Genomic DNA, 21,154 nt, shown 5'->3' on the forward strand with positions numbered 1-21,154 from the left:
TTTTTTTTTTTTTTCTTTTTTTTTTTTTTTTTTTGTTTGTTTGTTTTGGGGGGTTGCTTTTTTGTTTGTTTGTACTGCTACTCTTAAATAGAAAGAATAGAATTAATATCCACTGTCATTTTAGAGATTAAAAAACAGGCTCAGAAAAGTGATTTGACTTTGCTAAAGTGAATAAAATGAGTAACTGAGTCAACTGTGGAGACACAACTAAAATTCAGGATTTCTTATTCATCCATTTTTCACCCCATCTCCATCCTTCCTTGTCCTCCTGCTGCTATTATTCCTTTTATTCTTTTTACACATTTGAACAATTTCATTTGAGCAAAATGTTTCCTATCTCTGTAATAGTCCATTCCACCAAGTCTTCAGTGTTCCATCTACTTGTCTTAATATTTCAAGCTGATTTTATTTGTTAACCGCAATCTGTGAAGTGAAACTGTTTTCTTGATCCTGACCAATTTCCTTGCTGTTTGCATTGAGAATGTGGGCACCACCTCCACTATCGTGATTATTTTTTAAATCACATATATTGTCCTCCGTGGTATCTCATTCTACTCTTAATCCAGCTTATTAGAATAATTTAGTTTTTATTCTAGGTTTCATTACTCTTTCCCATAAATATATGACATACTAAAGCACAAAATGTCCTCAACGTATCACACAATATGTAACCATTTCATACATGTTATTGCTCGATAATTTAAGTTTTGCTTATTAAATGAGATTAAAAATAAATAATAGAGAACAGTCATAATGTGAAGCCTAGCATAGGAATCCAAGAAGATTGTATACAAGTTCAAAAGAAAAAGGTGATTCATGACAGAAATTATAAGAAAAAAGAGTTGAATATTTGCCTTTACACCAAGTATTGCAAATTTTCCTGACTTCTTTTATAGGGTATTTCTAGATATGAAACTGTGGGAACATGGTTTCAACACAGAACACATGAAAATAAGTTCACACGATCACTAATCCAAAGAATGTGAAGAATTTTTATGACATTACCAGTCAAGGCTGTCAAGGCTTGGTTATAAATAAAGACAGCCTCAATTCCTTTTGACTATTTTCAACAACTGTAGTTTGTACTACCATGTGCAATGAAATTGGTCTTAATTTTTGTATCTTTGAAAAGGTTCTCATGTAGATAAATTTATATATGATGGGAAAAATAATTTGTCGGTATGTTCCCATTGTTGCTTCAGAACCCATTTAGTGGGTGATTTCTTTTTCTAACATTTTCTGTTCTACAGGAATGACTTAAAATGGGTCAATAATTTTCTTCACCAGTACCTTTGATCATATCTTAAGCTTAAAAGCTATTCTGTTTTATAATATGTTTGTAATGTTTGGTTGCACAGAGCCTTAGTTCATAAATACACCCATCTCTTATTCAGATACTTGTCACTTTAATCTTTATACAAAAACCATAGAAATACTTTAAAAACTAATCACTTGTGTCTTGCACCTATAACTTGTCTGAGCAATGGTTTAGTCCTTGAAGATGCAGATGTAATTCATAGTAAGGAGTAATGGAAAGAAGTAACTTCCCCAAAACATCCAAATAAAGTAATAATATGGCAGATTCCACTGGAACCAAATATGATACAAATCAGTATTTTATTACAATCTTTATGTTCTTCGATATACTAAATTTAGTTCCCAGTTGGTGAAACCCATGGATGCTGGTGATACCCGACGTACACGTAGCACTTCATAGTTAACAAAGTGCACTTATAAGCACTTGGACTCTATAACCTGTGAAGTTATTCACAATTACATATATTATGTTAGCATAACATTACCAGAAGAAGCAATTTAATTTTACTGTAGAGCACTTTGAGTCTTTAATGCTTCAGTTTGCCATTTTACACGATAAATTGCACACAGAGGTGTGTGAGGACGGCTTTGTGTGTAGGATGGAGATTCTCATATATGTAGATTGTCTGAGGTCTAATATGGACACAAACCAATTACCAGGCTTGCAGATGGCAAGACTGAAGGAACTTAGGAAGTCTGTGTATGAGGATCTGAAAAAATTTGTGGATCATGATAAGAAAATATACCCAATAAGACATATACACTCATAGGCATGCAATATTTCCTTTGAAATACAAGTACTCATTGTTGCTAAAACAGAATAGCAATAATTTATGCTTTGTTATTTGTTCAGATCATATACCTTTTGCTTATTTTTTTCTCTTTTCTTTATTTCCCCTTGCATTTCAATATTAGATAAAAGTCTTTCTGAGAGTAGTTCTGATTTAAATTAGATATATTCTCAAGTCAATCTATGAGTAACACTTTTTCCGTTGCTATAATTTATTCAATTATTGGATTGCTATATATGGCCTCCTTGACCTTTCTTTAATTTTGCCAAGATATATGAATTATTTTCATTTCAAAAAGTGTATTAGGATAAGAACTGCAAATGTGGATAGGGATAACCACATTCATTTGCCTAAGTGTCTCCCTTTTGAAAGAGATAATATCCCTAAAATAAATAGGGGACAATTATGAAAATGAAATTTTCCCACTGCAGGTGGAGGAAGACTAGAACATTTTTTCACTAGCGATATTTCTGAAGACTTAGTAAGAACAGTTAAGACATACTTTGTTATAGCTTTATCAGAGTCATTTTGGGCTGTTCAGGTAATCTTCCAAACTTTCAGAGATGCTGAGAACAGAAGATACACAAAAACAATAATCAGGGGGAAAATTAACTTTGGAAGATGGGAGAAAAAAAGCTAGTAAACAGTCATTTTAATATTACTTATTACTCATCATATCTAGGTGGGGTTTTTGGTTTTTGTAGTTTTGAGGGTTTTTTGCGATTTTTTTCTTTGGCTCTTTTTCTCCTCAGATTTCTTTGCTTTGCGTTTTTCATTTATCTGTTATGTTTTGTGTCTGTTGCCATTACTCTCAGTTTATGCTTTTTGGCCTGATGTTAATGTACATTACTTTCTGTTAATAGTAATTCTACAACCAGGGTCAGGTGATGTGAAAAGTAAGGTTTTCATTGTGGCTACAGTGGACATGAAGTAGAGGTTCTTTCATTGTTAAAACTATACTTGTTCACAGAAGACTAGAAATTAAGTAATATCACATAAATATGTATTTTTAAATGATTCAAAATTGAGCAAGTTTTAAAGAAAAAAATTATATGGTTTATTACTTTTTTGCCCATTCTAATTCCAACTTAATCTAACTTTGGTTCTACTCAAAATTTTTAAATGTAGTTTTCTTGCTAACCAGTCTTTTCATCTCTGGAGATAAATGCTTACTTGCCTGTAGAATTTCAGACTATATCTAATTTTTCTTAAGATCTAATGTCAAAAATCAATCCAAGCAACTTTTCTCAACTCAGAAGAGGTTTGTTACCAACATTACAACCCTTAGATCTGATATGTCTACCTGTTAACTGGTAATCTAGAGCAAACCTCTCAGATCACCCTTTTTCTCTGCTCCATGTTAAGATATTTAATATCTAGCTTATGCTTTTAGGCTGATTGATAATGACTGATTAAAGCGCATGGTTCTCCTTCCCTATTCCTTATGGACCCTCATGATTATTCATGCTGGTTGGAAGGAACGATCACCACATCTTTCCCTATCTGGCTGTGTTGTCAGAATACAGGAAAAGTGGTCTCTGACATGCAGAGGCTCAAGCCTCTTACTGCATTTAACTAGAAAGTCATGGAAAGAGCTCTGGACTTAGAAGCAAAAGACCTAGATCTGCATCCTCTCCTTATACTTCTTAATACACGGTGGCTTAAATCAGTCATAGAATTTCCTGCACTTTAGTTTTCTCATCTGTAAATTGTGGGAAACGTTACTTAGCTTACAGAATGGTTTGTGAGGATGACATGAGATAACGTAAATGAATGAACTCTAAACCCTATTTAGTAAAAATACAAAGAGTAATATTTTATAAACTCTAAAGCCCTCCTTAGTAAAAATATGAAGTGGAATATTCATTTCCTCTGATTGGGGGAAGCTATAACAATATCCTAACCCTCTCTCATCTATGTTTGCCTCTCTTCATGTTTAGGGTAAATTGCTAAGAAGGAAGAAAAAGTATCATGTCTGTTTGTAAAGGAAAATAATTCCAGAATTTTAAAAAGTATTTTATTTTCTGTTTTAGCTATAGACTTCGATATGACAAAAGTTTTAAAGAACCCCAGAGTGGGTACGATGTCCACATTCGAGGAAGAATCAAGATTATTAAGACTGACGACAAAGGTTTGGAGTGTAGTAATTATGAAAAATGTTCTTACTTGTTTAATTTGCGATATAATTGTGATTGACCAGCTGCACATAGGCAATGTTTGTTATTACATTCTCAACATATTTTTTTTGTTTCCTTTTTTTTATTGAAGCATAATTGATTACACATATTTGGGGGGGTACGGTGTTGACTATTATTGTTTGTGTACAATATGTGAAGATCGAATCAATATTATTAGTGTATTCATTATTACAAACGTAATTGTTCTTCATATCCCTTACCCAATTTCTCCCTAACTTCTCTCTAGCTCTAGTAACCACAGATTTTCAACATATATTTTAGAAAAAAAATTAATGGTCAAAAGAGATTTATTTGGAAGGGTTCATCTTAACATCAAAAAGTTTCTCTCCTGAAACTATCTCCATCTCTGATGAAAAAAATCATAGCATTCCCTCACGACACGACTTTCCTTCACAACACTTCTGGTCACTGCTTCTCCTTGGGCTGACATACAAAGTTTCCTTATAGTGTGTTCACCCAGCTGTGACCTCACTTAGAATCAAAGTTGGAGGGAAAAGTTGAAAGGAGTATCAGCACTGGTTACCTGTCCTGGCTTCTTAAACCATGGTCCTGGAATAACTGACTACATATAGATACTGTTACTTTTGAGTCTTGAATGCTTAGTTTCTACACCTTCTTGAAGGTGCCTTACAAATAGAGATCCCACGGACTTGCCACTTTGTGTTGCTTTAGCCAAGATTTGATGGGGTTATTGTCTTGAAATTCTGGATTTGATCTTTTAATTTGTTAGTCAATTAGGTTTTAAGTCTGTTGCAGTCTTTATTGCTAAAATTTTGCCTGAACTATCTAGTGAGGTCTGACCATTATTTAAAATTAGAAATTATGTCTATGTAAAAACCACTTTCTGAACATTAGTATTCATGTATTTTCCAGTCTTCAATGATCTAGTTTTATAAAATATTTTCCTATCTTATTACAACCTTCACAGTGCTGCCAAGGATGGTTTGTACTTAGGGTAGAAACTGGTGATCTGTAGGAGTCAATTTTGAATTGATGACAATGTTGCACCATTTCCTTTTTGGGCAAGACTGCTAGATTCAGAAATCAAAGAAACATAATGGAATTGCATATCTGATCTTCAGGAAGCACTGAAAAATGGTCTTTTGTACTTTGTTTACTAGTTAAGGAAATATGGACAGAAGGATTTGTAACTGACTGAAGAACCTTTTTCAGAGGATACTGTTAAAAGACACAAAGCCAACTGGAGATAAATCTTTAGTAGTACACCATATTGCTGTATCATTGGCCCTGTCCCATTGTACTAGTCAGCTCGGGATGCCATAAGAAAATACCATAGACTGGGTGGCTTAAATAACATAAATTTATTTCTCATAGTTCTGGAGGCTGGAAAGCCCAAGATCAAGAAGCCGGTTAACTTTGTTTCCAGGTGAGGGCTCTCTTTCTGGCTTACATATGGTTTCTTTCTTCTTGTGTCCTCACATGGCAGAGAAAGGGATCACAGGCCTCTTTCTCTTCTTATAAGGGTACTAATTCCATCATGGATGACCTCATCTAAATCTAATTACCTCTCGAAGGCCCCACCACCAAATACCATCACATTGGGGTTAGGGCTTCAACAAACAAATTATGGAGGCATGTAAATATTCAGTCCATAACATATGAGATCTACTCTATGCTTATTAGACAGTAGTTGGCGTATTGTGGCCATTTTTGGAGACCAGCATTACGAAAAGGGTATAGACAAACAGAAATGTTTTAAACAGGAAATAACCAGGATGATAAAAGACTCTGAAACTGTATTGCTTGAGCAATGGTCAAAATAAATTAAGGGGTTTTTTTGCTAGAAGGAAAAAGAAAAAGACTCTGGAGGCCATGATAACTGTATTTTCAAATATGTAGAGAGTTTTTATAGGAAAGCAGAATTAGACTTCTGTGTAGCTCAAAAAAAGTATAAATTTTACCAATAAGTGAAAGCTATAAGGGAGAAAGATTTCAATCAATATAAAGAAGAATTTTCTAAGCAACATAGTTGTCCAAATGTTGACTGGGTCCTTGTGGGTTACTTGTCACAGAAAGTAACATTGAATATGAGCATTGGCAGAACACACAGTCAGATGTCAAAAATCAAAGTTTAGCTTTCTAGTCATTGTTGGCAATTATCCTTTAATAATTAATAATTCATTAAATTTAATAAATTAACAGAAAAATCAACCACAAAAACCACCCCTCAGGGGTCGGCCCGGTGGCGCACAGGATAAGTGCGCCACTTGGGAAGCACGGCGGCGCTCCCGCCCGAGGGTTCGGATCCCACATACAGACTGGTTCCCGCTCACTGGCTGAGCGAGGCGCGGGAGCAACACCGAGGGTTGCGATCCCATTGCCGGACACGGAAAAAGACAAAAGAAAAAAAAAAAAAAAAAAAAAACCACCCCTCAGACTTTCTAGTTCACCTCTTGTGATCTTCCCAAAGTTTACAGGGTTGCTTGGTTCTTTAAGTTTAGTTCTAAGTTGACTTTTGACTATAAAAGTCTTATTTTATGGAATCCTATAGTTCCCTGATAAACTTCTGCTGTTATCTTTTGTGGGATGAATGGAACCACCTGGAGCTACTTTCAATTGTTTTGGTATTTGGAGTCTTTAGAAAGAGTTCTTTGGGCAACTTAGGACCTTCTGCTTTAAAGCATCTGAAGAAATGACTAAGGCTGCACAATATATTGGATTTGCATTTAATACCTAGTTCAGCTCTTGCCTGGTTGAACTACCCTTAAAAATCATGGATTCTCATAGAGGAAGAAGGAACTATGAACTGTGGGGTTTTTTAATGTAACTGATAACTGTAGAAAAATAACAGAAATGTCTATTTATAGAACTTTAATAAAATAGAATGTTTTACACTACCCAAGGCAAAAGTAGGAAAAGGGTCACAGAACATCTCTCTAAACAGTCAAGATTGTCATTTAATCTAGATGGAGCTTGGGCTGGTTTTGCATACATTTTAAAGATCAGGCTAGGTATAACTGATGTGAATTACCGTGGGAGATTAAGATAAGGGCGATGATTTACATCATTAAAAACATGTCTGATATTGACATTAAATTTTTGCCATCTAAGAATTGCTTTTGATTATGATAGTCCCATTATTTGAAATAATTCTGGAGCAACAAGGATTTCTGAAACACATATTATTTATAAAAACCTATGAAATAAAACAGTGTCCATAAGCAAAAGAGATTCAAGAGAACTGTATGTATCAATGAAAGTAAATGAAAATGGAATCTTATTTCCCTTCAAGAAGTAGTGTCTATAATAAATCTCTCATCTAGGCCTTACAAAGATTGAGGAAAAACTTAAAATATGAGTAGTTGCTATACTGATCTAGTGTCCTTAAGAAGTCAATAATAGAATCTTGGAGTAATTACATTATTGTTTTCTTGACATGGAATTCTTGGTCAACAGTTTTTTCCAGCAGCGCTTTGGTTATGTCATCCCACTTCCTTCTCCCCCTTTGCTATGATGAGAAGTCAGCTGTTAATCTTATTAAGATTCATTTACATGTGATGAGTTGTTTTTCTCTTGCTGCTTTTACAATTTTCTCTTTGTCTTTGTCTTTAAATATTTTGTTTATGATGTGTCTACATGTGAATTTATACTACTTAGAGTTTGTTGAACTTCTTGGATGTGTTGTTCATAAAATTTAGAAAGTTTCAGACACTAATTTTTCATACTTTTTTCCTGCCCCTTTCATTGGCTCAGTTCATTTTCTTCATCCTTTTTTCTTCCTGCTCTTCAAACTGAATAATCTCTATTGACCTATATCGAAGCTTGATGAGATATCAAAAGGCTGGAAGACACATACAATAGACTCATACTTTGATAAATCGCTGTAATTAAGAAGACATTTTGTTGAATTTTCTTTTATTTTAATATATCAAATAGTAATTTTATATATATGGTCATGTGTCACTTAATGATGAGGATATGTTCTGAGAAATGCATCATTAGGCGATTTTGTTGCATGAACATCATAGAGTATACTAACACAAACATAGATGGTATAACCTACTACACACCTAGGCTGTATGGTATCGTCTATTGCCCCAGCCAGTATCAACACAAACATGTGAGTAATGTGTCGCTCTTTGACCTTATGATAACTATGACGTCACTGAGTGATAGGAATTTTTCAGTTCCTTTATAATCTTACGGGATCACATTGTATATGCGGTCTGTCATTGATTGAAACATCATTATGCAGTGGATGACTGTGCTTATAATGCAGTTATATTTTATTTAACACAAAAGTAATAATTAACTTGATTGTTTTGTTCCTCTTACAGTCCCATTTTAGTAGCACTGGTCCAGAGTTTCACCGTGTTCTCTTCAATTCTGGAGGTCAGAGTCCACTGATTTTATACTATCTTAAGATGCATGAGCTAGCTGATATTTCCAAAGGCCCTAAACAAAACAAGATTAAACTCACTGAAATATTCCAAGAACCATATCCTTTTTTAAGTTTTGCTTTAATATGACCTCTTTCTAAAATATTCATAATTTTTTGCTAAATATCTCAGTTAAGAAAAAACTTAAATGCATTTTTTACCAATGCTTTTGTTTAGCATTTACTTATACTCAAAACCTTTGTAGCATGTTTGGCAAAAATATTTTCTCTTAAGATCTAAGGCTGTGATTTTTGGATGCAATAAAAATAAACATAAAACCCAGGAACTCTAAATATTGGTATATTTAGCTCTCTGATAAAAGGCTATCTTTGCAATTTTACTGTTCAGTGTTCAGTTTCAAACATTTTTCAGAACTGTGGGTCATGGGTTTTTAGGTTTCTCCAAAGAGAGTTTCAAACATTTTTTTCCTCTGGAATCCTTTGTTCAAATGAAAATTTATCAGAAAGCTCAATATGTAAAACAAAAAATAAATGAAATTGGAGCTCATCGGTTGCAGCAGTGGTGGAGGGACTAGAGTTCTATCTACTTACACTCCTGTGCCCTATCTCTGTAACTCATCCTGGCCCAGGCTTCACTGGGGACTCAGATGAACCCCAAAGGGATTTAGTACGATGGGCTCCAAACTGGAGTTTGTACAGTTCTGGGTGTAGAAAAAAATATTAGGACCGTTCTTTATATTTATTTATATTCTTTTAAAAAAAAAAGTTACTTTTTACTAATATTTAGTAAACAGATGCTCTCACTCAGCTGATATTTCAGTCCACACTCTACTATGTTGAGAAATAATAATGGCATCTTTGCACTTATGTTGTTTTCTGTATTTCAGAACGTATTGCTGCTTTCTTTGGGTGATTAAGCAAACTTATAGGTTATATTACCTAGTTTTAACTAAATTAATATTCACTATTGGACCAATAGCTTGAAGAAGGACTTGGGAAAAAAACTCTGGATTGATAATAGTATTTATAATGCAAGAATAAATATTTAAAAAATAAGAAAATGGCAGAATAATATTTCTCCTACTTTTTTAACCATGCTAAGAGATGAAATCAATGATGACCCAATCAGTTCTGCTAAGATGTAGGCCAAAAAATTTTTTTCATTTTCAAAAAGATTATTGGAAATATGGATATATATTATTAATATAAACATTCTCATTTCTATGTGTATATTTTTCTTTTGGACATTAGCTAATGATAGTATGATGCTGTTTTAATTAGCAAAACATTTCAAAACCAACAGTTCAGAACATCAATACAATCTCTACACTTTGGACACAAAAAGGTTTGGTGTGCCACTAATAAATGAAATAAGTTAAATATTTTTTAAAAAATATTTTTATTTTAGGGCCGAGTCCGTGGTGCACTCAGGAGAGTGTGGCGCTGGGAGCGCAGCTGCGCTCCCGCCGCGGGTTCGGATCCTATATAGGGATGACCGGTGCACTCACAGCGCTCACTGGCTGAGTGTGGTGCGGCTGGTCTCAAAAAAAGGACAAAAAAATATATATATACATTTTTATTTCATCTCACTCTTTTCTATCTATACAGTACATGTCTTTTATAATATACATAATATAGTAATACGGACTGGTGTGTATATAATTTATAAATTTAAAATTATAATAATGTGGGAGTGTGCTCACATATCTTTCATTCATGGGAAATGTGATCAAAAAAGGGTAGAGATAACTGCCCTAACAGATTCCCAAGACTCTTCCCAGGATACTTCTCCCACATTTCATTCAAGAAAACCCCTAGAGTCTCAAAGACCACAAACACATGAAATTAACTTGGACAGCCCTGGAACACAAGAAGAGAGGCAAACTAAAGGACTAAATTATTGTGTTCTCACATTTGTAACTTAGTAGTGATGCAAGAATGCTCATGAGAGCCATGGGCAGCCCCCACTCCCAGCAAAAAGCAAAAGTATGCACAGGGTCCTAGGCAGGAGCTGTGGGCAGCCCCACCACATGTCAGAAGTTAGGAGCACTCATGGGGCTTCTAGGCAGGAGCTATAGGCATCCCCCACCATGTGGCAGAAGGCAGGAACATACACAGGATCCTAGGCAGGAGCTGCGGGCAGCTCCCACTTCCCAGCAGAAGGCAAGAACACACAAAAAACACCACTTCCACACGGATGACCTACCACAGCCACAACCACAGCCATGGCTGCTGCAATAGCAGCTTACCACCACAGTAGAAGCCACAGCCACCAGGCAGGCAGCACACCAGCCACTTGAGTGCATTGACCCAAGGAAAGTCACAAGTAAAGACTGGAAAAAGAAGAGGAAGTCTCTGTCCTCAAAGCTCACTCCAGAGTAATAGAAGAAGCAACTGCTCTACCGGATGAACAGACATCAATGTAGACACATTAGAAATATGAAAACCCAAGAAAATATGACACCACCAAAAGAATACAGTAATTCTCAAATACCAGACCTTATAGAAAAGGAAACACTTGAAATGGCTGAAAAGGAATTCTAAGCAACAATCTTTTTTTTTTTTTTCCCCTTTTTGTCTTTTTTCGTGACCGGTAACGGGATTGCAACCCTCAGTGCCGCACCCGTACCGCGACCGGCAACGGGATCACAACCCTCAGTGTTGCGCCCGCACCGCGCTCAACCAGTGAGCGGACCGGTCTCTATATGGGATCCGAACCCTCAGCGGGAGCACCACCGCACTCCCAAGTGCTGCACTCTACCGAGTGTGCCACCGGGCCGGCCCTAAGCAACAATCTTAAGGAAACTCACTGAGATACAAGAAGACTCAGTTAGACAACATAATGAAATGAGTAAAAAATCCAGGATATGAAGGAGGAAATTTACAAAGAGATTAATTAATACCTTAAAAAGGATGTAACAGAACTCATGGAAATGAAAGATTTATTTAACAAAATAAAACCACAACTGAGAGCTTAAGCAGCAGGCTAGAACAAGCAGAAGAAAAAATTTCTGATCTCAGAAATAGCCTTTTCAAAATAATGCAGGCAGACAAGAAAAGTAAAAAATAAATTTTTTAAATGAAGAAAATATAAGAAAGATAGCAGACAACCTTAAGTGCACAAACCTCTGAATCATAGGTATTCCAGTAGGGGAGGCAAAAGAAAAAGGTGTGGAAAACCTATTCAATGAAATAATAATGTATAGCTTCCTAGGTATAGGGAGACATACAGACCTTCAGATGCGGGAGTCTCAAAGACCCCCAACCATATTCAATCCAAAAAGATCCTCTCTGAGACACATTATTAATCAAAGTAGTAAAGCTCAAAGTCAAACAAGTATCTTAAAAGCAGCAAGAGAAAAGCATCAAGTCACCTGTAAGGGAGCCCAAATCAGACTAACAGCAGATTTCTCAACAGAAACTCTACAAGCCAGAAGAGAATGGGATGATATATTCAAAATAACAAAAGAAAAAACTGCCAGCCAAGAATACTATACCCAGCAAGGCTATCCTTAAAAAAAAAAGGGAGAAATAGAGTATTTTCCTGACAAACAAAAACCATGGGAGTTCACCACCACATAACCAGAACTGCAAGAAATCCTTAAGGGAGTCCTGCATCTGGAATCTGAAAAAGGATAATCACTACCAAGGATACACAAGAAACAACGAAACCCACTGGTAGAATAAGAAAGAAGAAAGAAACTAAGTCATGCTTCCTCAAAAAACAAACAAACATCAAAGACAAACAATAAAAGGGGAAGAAAGGAACAAAAAAATATTTTAAGAATCTAAATGAAAATTGATAAAATGGCAGGAGTAAGACAATACCTTTTAATAACAACCCTATATGTAAATGGATTAAACTCCCCACTCAAAAGACACAAACAGACTGATTGGATTAAAAAGCTAGACCCAACTATATGCTGTCTTCAAGAGACTCACTTCACCTGTAATGACAATCACAGACTATTAATGAAGAGATGGGAAAAGATTGAGTTTGAATGTGTTGTCTCCCAAAAACTCATGTGGAAATCTGATGCCCATTGTGGCAATGTTGGGAGCTGTTTGAGTCATAGGGGCAGATCCCACCTGAATGTATTAATACTCTCTCTGGGATAGTAGGGGTAGTGAGTGAGTTCTTGCTTTATTAGTTCCTGCAAGAGCTGGTTGTTTAAAAAGACCCTGGCACCTCCCCTCCCTCTCCCTCTCATTTCCTCTTGCCATGTGATTTGCTTGTACCCGCTGGCAGCCTACAACTTTTCACCATGAATAGAAGAAACCGGAGGCCCACATAACATGCAGCTATTTCAGAATCGTGAGCCAAATAAACTTCTTTTCTTTATAAATTACCCAGCCTCAGGTTTTCTGTTATAGCAACACAAAAATGGACTAATACAAAAATATACCATGCAAATGGAAACCAAAAACAAGTTGGAATAGCTATTCTTATATCAGATAAAATAGACTTTAAACCATAAACCATAAAAAGAGACAAAGAAGGCCACTATATATGATGAATGGATCTATTTAGCAAGAAGACATAACAATCATAAATATATATGCACCCACCTTGGGAGCATCCAGATATATAAAGCAAGCACTATTAGAACTAAAGAAAGAGATAGACCCCAATATGATAATAGTAGGGGAACTGAACACCCCTCTCTCAGCACTGGACAGATCATCTAAGCAACAAATCAGCAGAGAAACACAGGACTTAAACTACACTGTAGATCAATTGGAACTGGCAGATATACAGAACATTTCATCCAACAATTACAGAATATACATTCTTCTCATCAGCACATGGCACATTCTCTAGGACAGACCACATGTTAGGTCACAAATCAAGTCTCAACAAATTTTAAAAAACTGAAATCATTTCAATTTTTCAGATCACAAACAATTAAAACTAGAAATTAATAACTAGTGAAACTCAGGAAATTATACAAATACATGGCAATTAAACATGAATGACCTACGGGTCCAAAAAGAAATTAAAGAGGAAATCAAAAAATTTATTGAAACTAATGAAAATAAAGACACATCATACCAAAACCTGTAGGATATGCAAAAGCAATACTAAGAGGGAAGTTTATTGCAATAAACACATCAATAGAAAGATCTCAAATAAACAACCCAACACTACACCTCAGAGAACTAGAAAAACAAGAACAATCCAACACCAAAATTAGTAGATGGACAGAAATAAGTAAGATCAGAACAGAACTAAATACAATAGAGACCCAAAAAACAATATAAAAGATCAATGAAACAAAAAAAGTTGTTTTTTTGAGAAGATAAAGAAGACAGGCCATTAGTGAGGCTAACTAACAAGACCAGAGAGAAGACCCAAATAACAAAAATCAGAAATGAAAAAGGAGACATTACAACCAATACCACAGAAATGCAAAGAATCAATAGAGACTATTATAAACACCTATAAGCCAACAAATTGAAAACATGGAGGAAATGGATAAATTTTTGGACATATACAAACTACCAAGACTAAACCAAAAAGACATAGAAAACCTGAACAGACCATTAAAAAGCAATGAGATTGAAGTAGTAATCAGCAGTCTCCCAACTAAGAAAAGCCCAGGGCCGATTGGCTTTACTGCTGAACTCTACCAGACCTTTAAAGAGAAATTAATACCAATTCTCTTCAAACTATTCCAAAAAATTGATACAGATACCATTCTCCCAAACTCACTTTATGAGGCCAGCATCACCTTGATATCAAAACCAAAGATACAACAAAAAAAGAAAACCACAGGCCAATATCTCTTGTAAACATAGATGCAAAAATCCTCAACAAAATATTAGCAATCACAATACAGCAACATATCAAAAAAATTATACACCATGTTCATGTGGGATTCATCCCAGGTATGCAAGGATGATTCTACAGATGCAAGTCTATAAATGTTATATACCACATCAACAAAATCAAGGACAAAAACCATATGATTACCTCAATAGATGCAAAAAAAGTATTTGACAAAACTCAACATCACTTCATGGTAAAGACTCTCAGCAAATTAGGTATAGAAGGAAAGTATCTCAACGAAGTAAAAGCCATCTATGACAAACCCACCGCCAATATCATCCTGAATGATATTTTTCAGCTTTTCCCTTAAACACAGGAACAAGACAGGATGCCTACTCTCATTACTCCCATTTAACATAGTATTGGAAGTACTAGTCATAGCAAACAGGCAAGAGAAAAAAATAAAGGGCATTCAGATTGGAACATAAAGTTAAACTGTCCCTGTTTGCAGGTGACATGATCCTATACATAGAAAAAAAATGAAGATTCTACCAAAAAACTCTTAGGTCTTATAAGCAATTTCAGCAAGGTTGCAAGATTCAAAATCAACACACAAAAATAAGTAGCATTTTTATACACTGACAATGAAAAAAATCAGGAAACTAACCTGTTTGCAGTAGTCACCAAAAAAGTAAAATATCTAGGAATCGATTTAACAAAGAAGGTGAAAGATCTCTACAATGAGAACTACAAATCACTGCTGAAAGCAATTAAAGAGAACACAAAAGATGGAAAGACATTCCAGGCTCTTGGATTGGAAGAATTAACATTGTGAAAATGTCCATACTACCCAAAGTGATCTACAGATTCAATGCAATCCCCATCAAAATACCAATGACATTTTTGACAGAAATAGAAAAAACAATCCTAACATTCATATGGAACAACAAAAGACCATGAATAGCCAAAGTAATCCTGAGCAAAAAAAAAAAAAAAAGCCAGAAGTATTACACTACCTGACATCAAATTATACTACAAAGCTGTTGTAACCAAAACAGCATGGTACTGGCATAAAAACAGACATTCAGACCAATGGAAGAGAATGGAGAACCCAGAAATCAACCCATATACTTATAGCCAACTGATCTTTGACAAGGGCAACAGAAGCAGACATTGGGGAAAGGACTGCCTCTAAAACAAATGGTACTGGGAAAACTAGACATCCACATGTAGGAGAATGAAACTAGACCTGTACCTCTCTCCATATACCAAAATCAACTCAAAATGGATTATAGACTTATATATAAGACCCCAAACTACAAAAGTACTTAAAGAAAACATAGGGGAAACACTTCAGGAAATGGGACTGGACAAAGACTTTATGAACAAGACCCCACAAGCACAGGCAACAGAAGAAAAAATAAACCAATGGGATTAAATCAAACTAAAAGCTTCTGCATAGCAAAAGAAACAATTAACAGAGCAAAAATACAACATACAGGATAGGAGAAAATACTCATAAACTATGCACCTAACAAAGGGTTAATATCCAGAATATACAAGGAACTCCAACAACCTAACAGTAAAAATATGAGTAGCTCAATTAAAAAATGGGCAAAAGAGTTAAGTAGGCATTTCTCAAAGGAAGATATAAGAATGGCCAACAGACACATTAAAAAAAAATGCTCAACATCACTAAGCATCAGGGAAATGCAAATCAAAACCACACTGTGATATCATCTCATGCAAGTTATACTGGCAATGATCAAAAAGACAGAGACTAACAAATGCTGACAAGGATGTGGAGAAAGAGGAGTCCTCTACATTGTTTGTGGGACTGTAAAATAGTGCAGCCATTATGGGAAAACAATATGGAGTTTCCTCAAACTACAGGTAGAACTACCATATGACCCAGCAATACCACTTCTGGGTATATACCCAAAGAGATGGAAATGATCATGTCACAGGGATACCTGCACTCCCAAGTTTATTGCAGTTCTGTTTGCAATAGCTAAGAGTTAGGACCAACCTAAATGTCCAACAAATGATTGGATAAGGAAAATGAGGTGTATATATACAATGGAGTACTACTCTGCCAGGAAAAGGAATGAAATTCTGCCATTTGCAGCAACATAGACAAACTTAGAGAAAATTATGTTGAGTGAAATAAGCCAGGCACATAAAGAGAAATACCACATGTCCTCACTCATAACAGGAGCTGGAGGAAAAGAAAGAAAGAAAGAAAGATACAACAATCACAATAAATTCATTGAACTTTCAAAAGGAGACAATGGAACTGAGGCTACTAGAGGGTCAGGAAGGGAGAAGGGGAAGGGGAGTTAGGGAGAAATTGATAATGGGCCACAAAAAATGTTTACATTGTGTAATGGTAAAACAAAACAAACAAAAAGAATTCTCATCAACCTTGGATTATGTCCAAAACAATTTTTTTTTTAATGTTTAGAAATGAAGTTTGAGGGCCGGCCCCATGGCTCACTCTGGAGAGTTCCTATGTAGGGATGGCCGGTGCACTCACTGGCTGAGCGTGGTACGGACCGCACCATGCCGAGGTTTGCGATCCCCTTACAGGTCAAAAAAAAAAAAAAAAAAAAATAGAAGTGAAATTTGAAAGTATCTGAAACCTTTTATAATCGATTACTTTTGTTTTTAACTTCCATTGTGATTATAAAAATGTCAGTCTTTGATTGTGTTTGCACTTCTGATGGGCATGGATTTGTTCAACACCTATGCAAGGATTCATACCACCCGTTTACTGAGAATGTAGGAAGAGTGTGAGTATGTGCGGGGGAAGTGAAAGGGGTATATGGAGATCTATGAAAGCTTTTAGGGGAGGATTTCATCCCATAAAAATTTGAAGGAAATCAGCCTTTGAAAAGTAATGGTTCTTTTCATGATGCTTTCTGGGCTTGTAAAGTATAATACCCCCAATAAGAAAAATGTTCCAAGATTTAATGAACAAAATGATAATGATGCTTCACATGTATCATCACTGGACAGTTTTTCAAAGTATGTGCCAAATTCCCCCTTTGTATTATTGCAGGAAGTGACAAGAGTCCTGTGACAGTGGGCAGAGCAGATGACCATCACAGCCACTTTACAGATAAAGAAACCAAAACACAAAGAGGTTAAGTGGCTTGCCCAGATGACTCATGCAGCAGAGCTGGCTGCCAAGTCTTCTAATTTCTGAGCCAAGGCTGCTTTCCTGACATATGGAGATCCAGGCTATCATTCTCTCTGAGCATGATATTAGTGGTTGGTGTCAGAGCCCACAAATATTTTCTCCAAGATATTGATAGCTGCTAAAGAAATTTGTCTCCAGACTTCCAATAATTATCACAGTTAATTAACTGTGATGTCTCTATGATCATTGAATTTAACTCTCTCTCACTCGAATCTTACTTTGAAGGTATTCAGCATATAGAACATTTTTATTAGTTTTCTCTGGACTCCTCGGAGTTGTGTGGCTTTCCTGAAGTGGAAAGACAGCACCTTGCACTGAGTGCATCCACACAGAATGAGAGAGTAGGGAAAAGTAGAGATGGCAGAGAAGGAGATAAATCATTTTAAAAAAGACAAAGTAATTGGGCCCCCAATGATCTCCACCTGCTGGTATTCTTGTCCTCGTGTAATTCCCTCCACTTGAGTGTGAACTGAACCTGTGACTTGCTTCCAACAAATAAAATATGGCAAATGTAATGGGATATCACTTCTGAGATTTGGTTACAAAAAACTGACATCACTCCTGCTCCCCATTTCTTGCTCACACTCTCAGAGCCCTCTAGGGGAAGCCTGCTGCCATATTGTGAGCTGAGAGAAGCCCACACAGCTGGGAAGTGAGGGTGGCCTTTAGCCAACAGACAGTGAGAAACCCTTAGTCCAAAATACCATGAGGAAACAAATCTTGGTAATGACCATGAGAGTGGGCTTGAAAGCAGATCCTCCTTTGAGCTGACTGCATCCCCTGCCCACACCTTGACTGCCCACACCCAGCCTGGAAGAGACCCTGAGCCAGAAGCCTACGCTAAGCCAGGCCCAGATTCTTAACTCACGAAAGCTATGTAGTAATAAATGTTTGCTGTCTTAAGCTGCTAAGTTTTGGGGTAATTTGTTATATGTCAATAGATAACACACCATGTTTGAACAAAAGTGTGATTTAGATGACTCTCTTCAACACTTCTATAATTTCCAATTACTCATCACACTGCAGTGAAACCATTTGTTTACTTTTTTTTTTTTTACCCAATAGAGAATAAAGATTTATTTGCCTCTGTATCCCTGACACATGAAAAAAAGTATCTAGCACATAGGTATTAAATAAATGTCTGATGAGTGCATATAGCATGCTTTTGTATAAAGATAAGATCAAATTTCATTTTATTTTTCAACAAAATTTAACATTATAGTTAAAATTAAGAAAACTAGGGAACAGGGATAGAAATTGATATTTGGGAGTCATTACTACAGTTAATCTTTGAAGTTATCAGCAAAATTATGCTTTTAAAAACTTATCGAGGGGCAGCGTTGCTTCTTAGGAGGAGGAGGAAGGAGGGCGAGCGAGGAGGATGGCAGCGTCTGGGCTCCTGACGGTATTTGAAAAATATTTGCTGCTGATGGACTAAAAAATCATTGTTGCCATGAGTTCACAGGGAAGGAGTGAGGAATGGATCCCATTTATAAAAATGCCCAAGCATCTCAAGATGGCGACGGGTCTGGAGCGGGCGTGCCAGAAGACAGCGTGAGCCTGAGAAGTGTGCGCTGTGCTGCCAGAGTACTATTTGCATTTCCAAGAGCAACAAAAAAAGAATAAATCATTGATCAACTAATCTACAATGACAAAAAAGCAACTACAGATTCGAGGTTTCAGGGCCAACACTAAAGAAGATTCCTGAGAGTGCCCAAACTGTGCTGCGGGACCGAGTGAGCAGCCCGAGGCAACAAAGGCCAAGAAAGACGGCAGCGACAATGCAGAAATGGAGTGGAAGGCGCTGGACTGGCCCAGCTCTGTGAGCTCTGTGAGTGACCCCCAGCCCAGCCCTGCTTGCAGGGCAGATGCCCGTCTGGCTCCCGCCTACCACACCAAGCTAGGAACCGGCACCAGCACTGCCTCCATTTTCTCGGGTGGGGGCGGAGCCAGCTGGCTCGGATCGGCCAGGCCTGCCCTCCTCGCTTGGCGCGGCTCCTCACTGAGCCATGCCACTTGCGTACCTCGGCGCGGGGCCCCCCAGGGCCTGCAGACCGGCCTACAATCCCACTCCCCCCGCGGATCTCTGGTGGGGCTGGTGGCAGGGGGAGCCCCCAGCCAGCATCAGGAGGGCAGGGAAGAGGAGCCCGCCCAGATTGTCACTCCACCACACCCTGGGCTTTGGCCCCAGGTAAACTTCCTGTTTCCGGGAGGCAGATACCATCTCTGTGGCCATCCGTTCGGAAGAACCCCAAACTGATTTCTGGTTGGGAGAGGTGAGGCCGGAGCACTCTCGAGCTTGCTTGAACCTGCCGGAGAGCTGAATGCCGGCGGGCGCCCGAGTCGGCCCATGCTGGGGGGATTCAAAGAGGAACTGTGTGCTGTGGGATCCTCCCCCGAGGAGCTCACGCCCTGGTGTCAGAGATAACTCAACTACACAATTAACCGCAATACCAGGAGGAAAGTGAGAAGCCCAGAGAAAGCCTTATCCAGAGCCACAAAAGCACCCAGAGTGTCCCTACCAGGAACCTGAAAGTCTTCCTGGGTGGGGCAGGGCAGAGCACGGGCTTGGAGTCCCAGCTGATAGACGAGGATTGAAGAAGACATGCCCCAGCCCTGTACTGAGCGCACAGAGTGGGGAGGGGTCCGGCAAAGGAGGCAGAGTCTCTGCAAAAAAATACACACCCTGCGGGCCACCTCTGCATGGTCCAACAGCCCCACCTAGTGCACACAGAGTAGGGAAACGCCCGGATAGCGAGGTGGAGACTCGGCAGAACACACATACCCTGTGGGGCCAGCACGGCAGGATCCAGCAGCCAGGACCAGAACACATGGAACAGGGAGAACTACACAGGAAGTGGAAGATCAAAAGAGTCCACACACCCTGCGGTACCATCCCGAGATCCAGCAGCCTAGTACAGTCCAAGCTGACCAGAGAGGAGGCTTCCCAGAGAGGCCCAAGACCGGAGGTAAACACACACACAAGACACTAGAGGCCAACTGAGCAGTCACAGAGGTACTCATACCAAATTGACAAACACAGCCATACCTTAGTTAGTCAAGAGGGTCAAACCTGTGCACAGTGAAACTCCCTCCCAAAATGAATAAACATCCAAAAAAAGATACCAGAAATGCAAAAAACAAAGAAAGTACACCACTAAAAGTTAATAAATCTCAAACTCTAGATCCTATAGAACAAGAAGCCCTTGAAATGAATGACAAGGAATTTCGAGTGATAATCCTAAAGAAACTGAATGAGATACAAGAAAACTCAGCTAGACAGCATGAAGAAATAAAGAAAAATATACAAAACCTGAGAGAGGAAGTGTACAAGGAAATCAATGTCCTAAAAAAAAATGTAGCAGAACTTACAGAACTGAAGAAGTTATTCAGTGAAATAAAAAACACAATAGAGAGTTTAACCAGCAGGCTAACGGAAGTTGAAGAGAGAACACTCTGTACCTGAAGATGGGCTGTTTGGAATAACACAAGCAGAAAAGAAAGAAGGGGGAGGGT

General features: G+C 37.5%; 1 protein-coding gene across 1 annotated transcript in view; it reads left to right on the top strand.

Moving 5' to 3' along the window:
* The window catches only part of FAM227B (family with sequence similarity 227, member B), a 266,420-nt gene that overhangs the window by 223,576 nt on the left and 21,690 nt on the right, over positions 1–21,154 (top strand). The window contains exons 11-12 of the mRNA XM_008570440.1: positions 4,142–4,239; positions 8,605–8,767. Coding sequence (XP_008568662.1) covers positions 4,142–4,239; positions 8,605–8,767 — 261 coding nt within the window. The remainder of the gene's footprint in view (positions 1–4,141; positions 4,240–8,604; positions 8,768–21,154) is intronic.

The sequence above is a fragment of the Galeopterus variegatus genome, unplaced genomic scaffold (assembly GCF_000696425.1).
Source record: "Galeopterus variegatus unplaced genomic scaffold, G_variegatus-3.0.2 Scaffold602, whole genome shotgun sequence".
Classification (NCBI taxonomy): domain Eukaryota; kingdom Metazoa; phylum Chordata; class Mammalia; order Dermoptera; family Cynocephalidae; genus Galeopterus; species Galeopterus variegatus.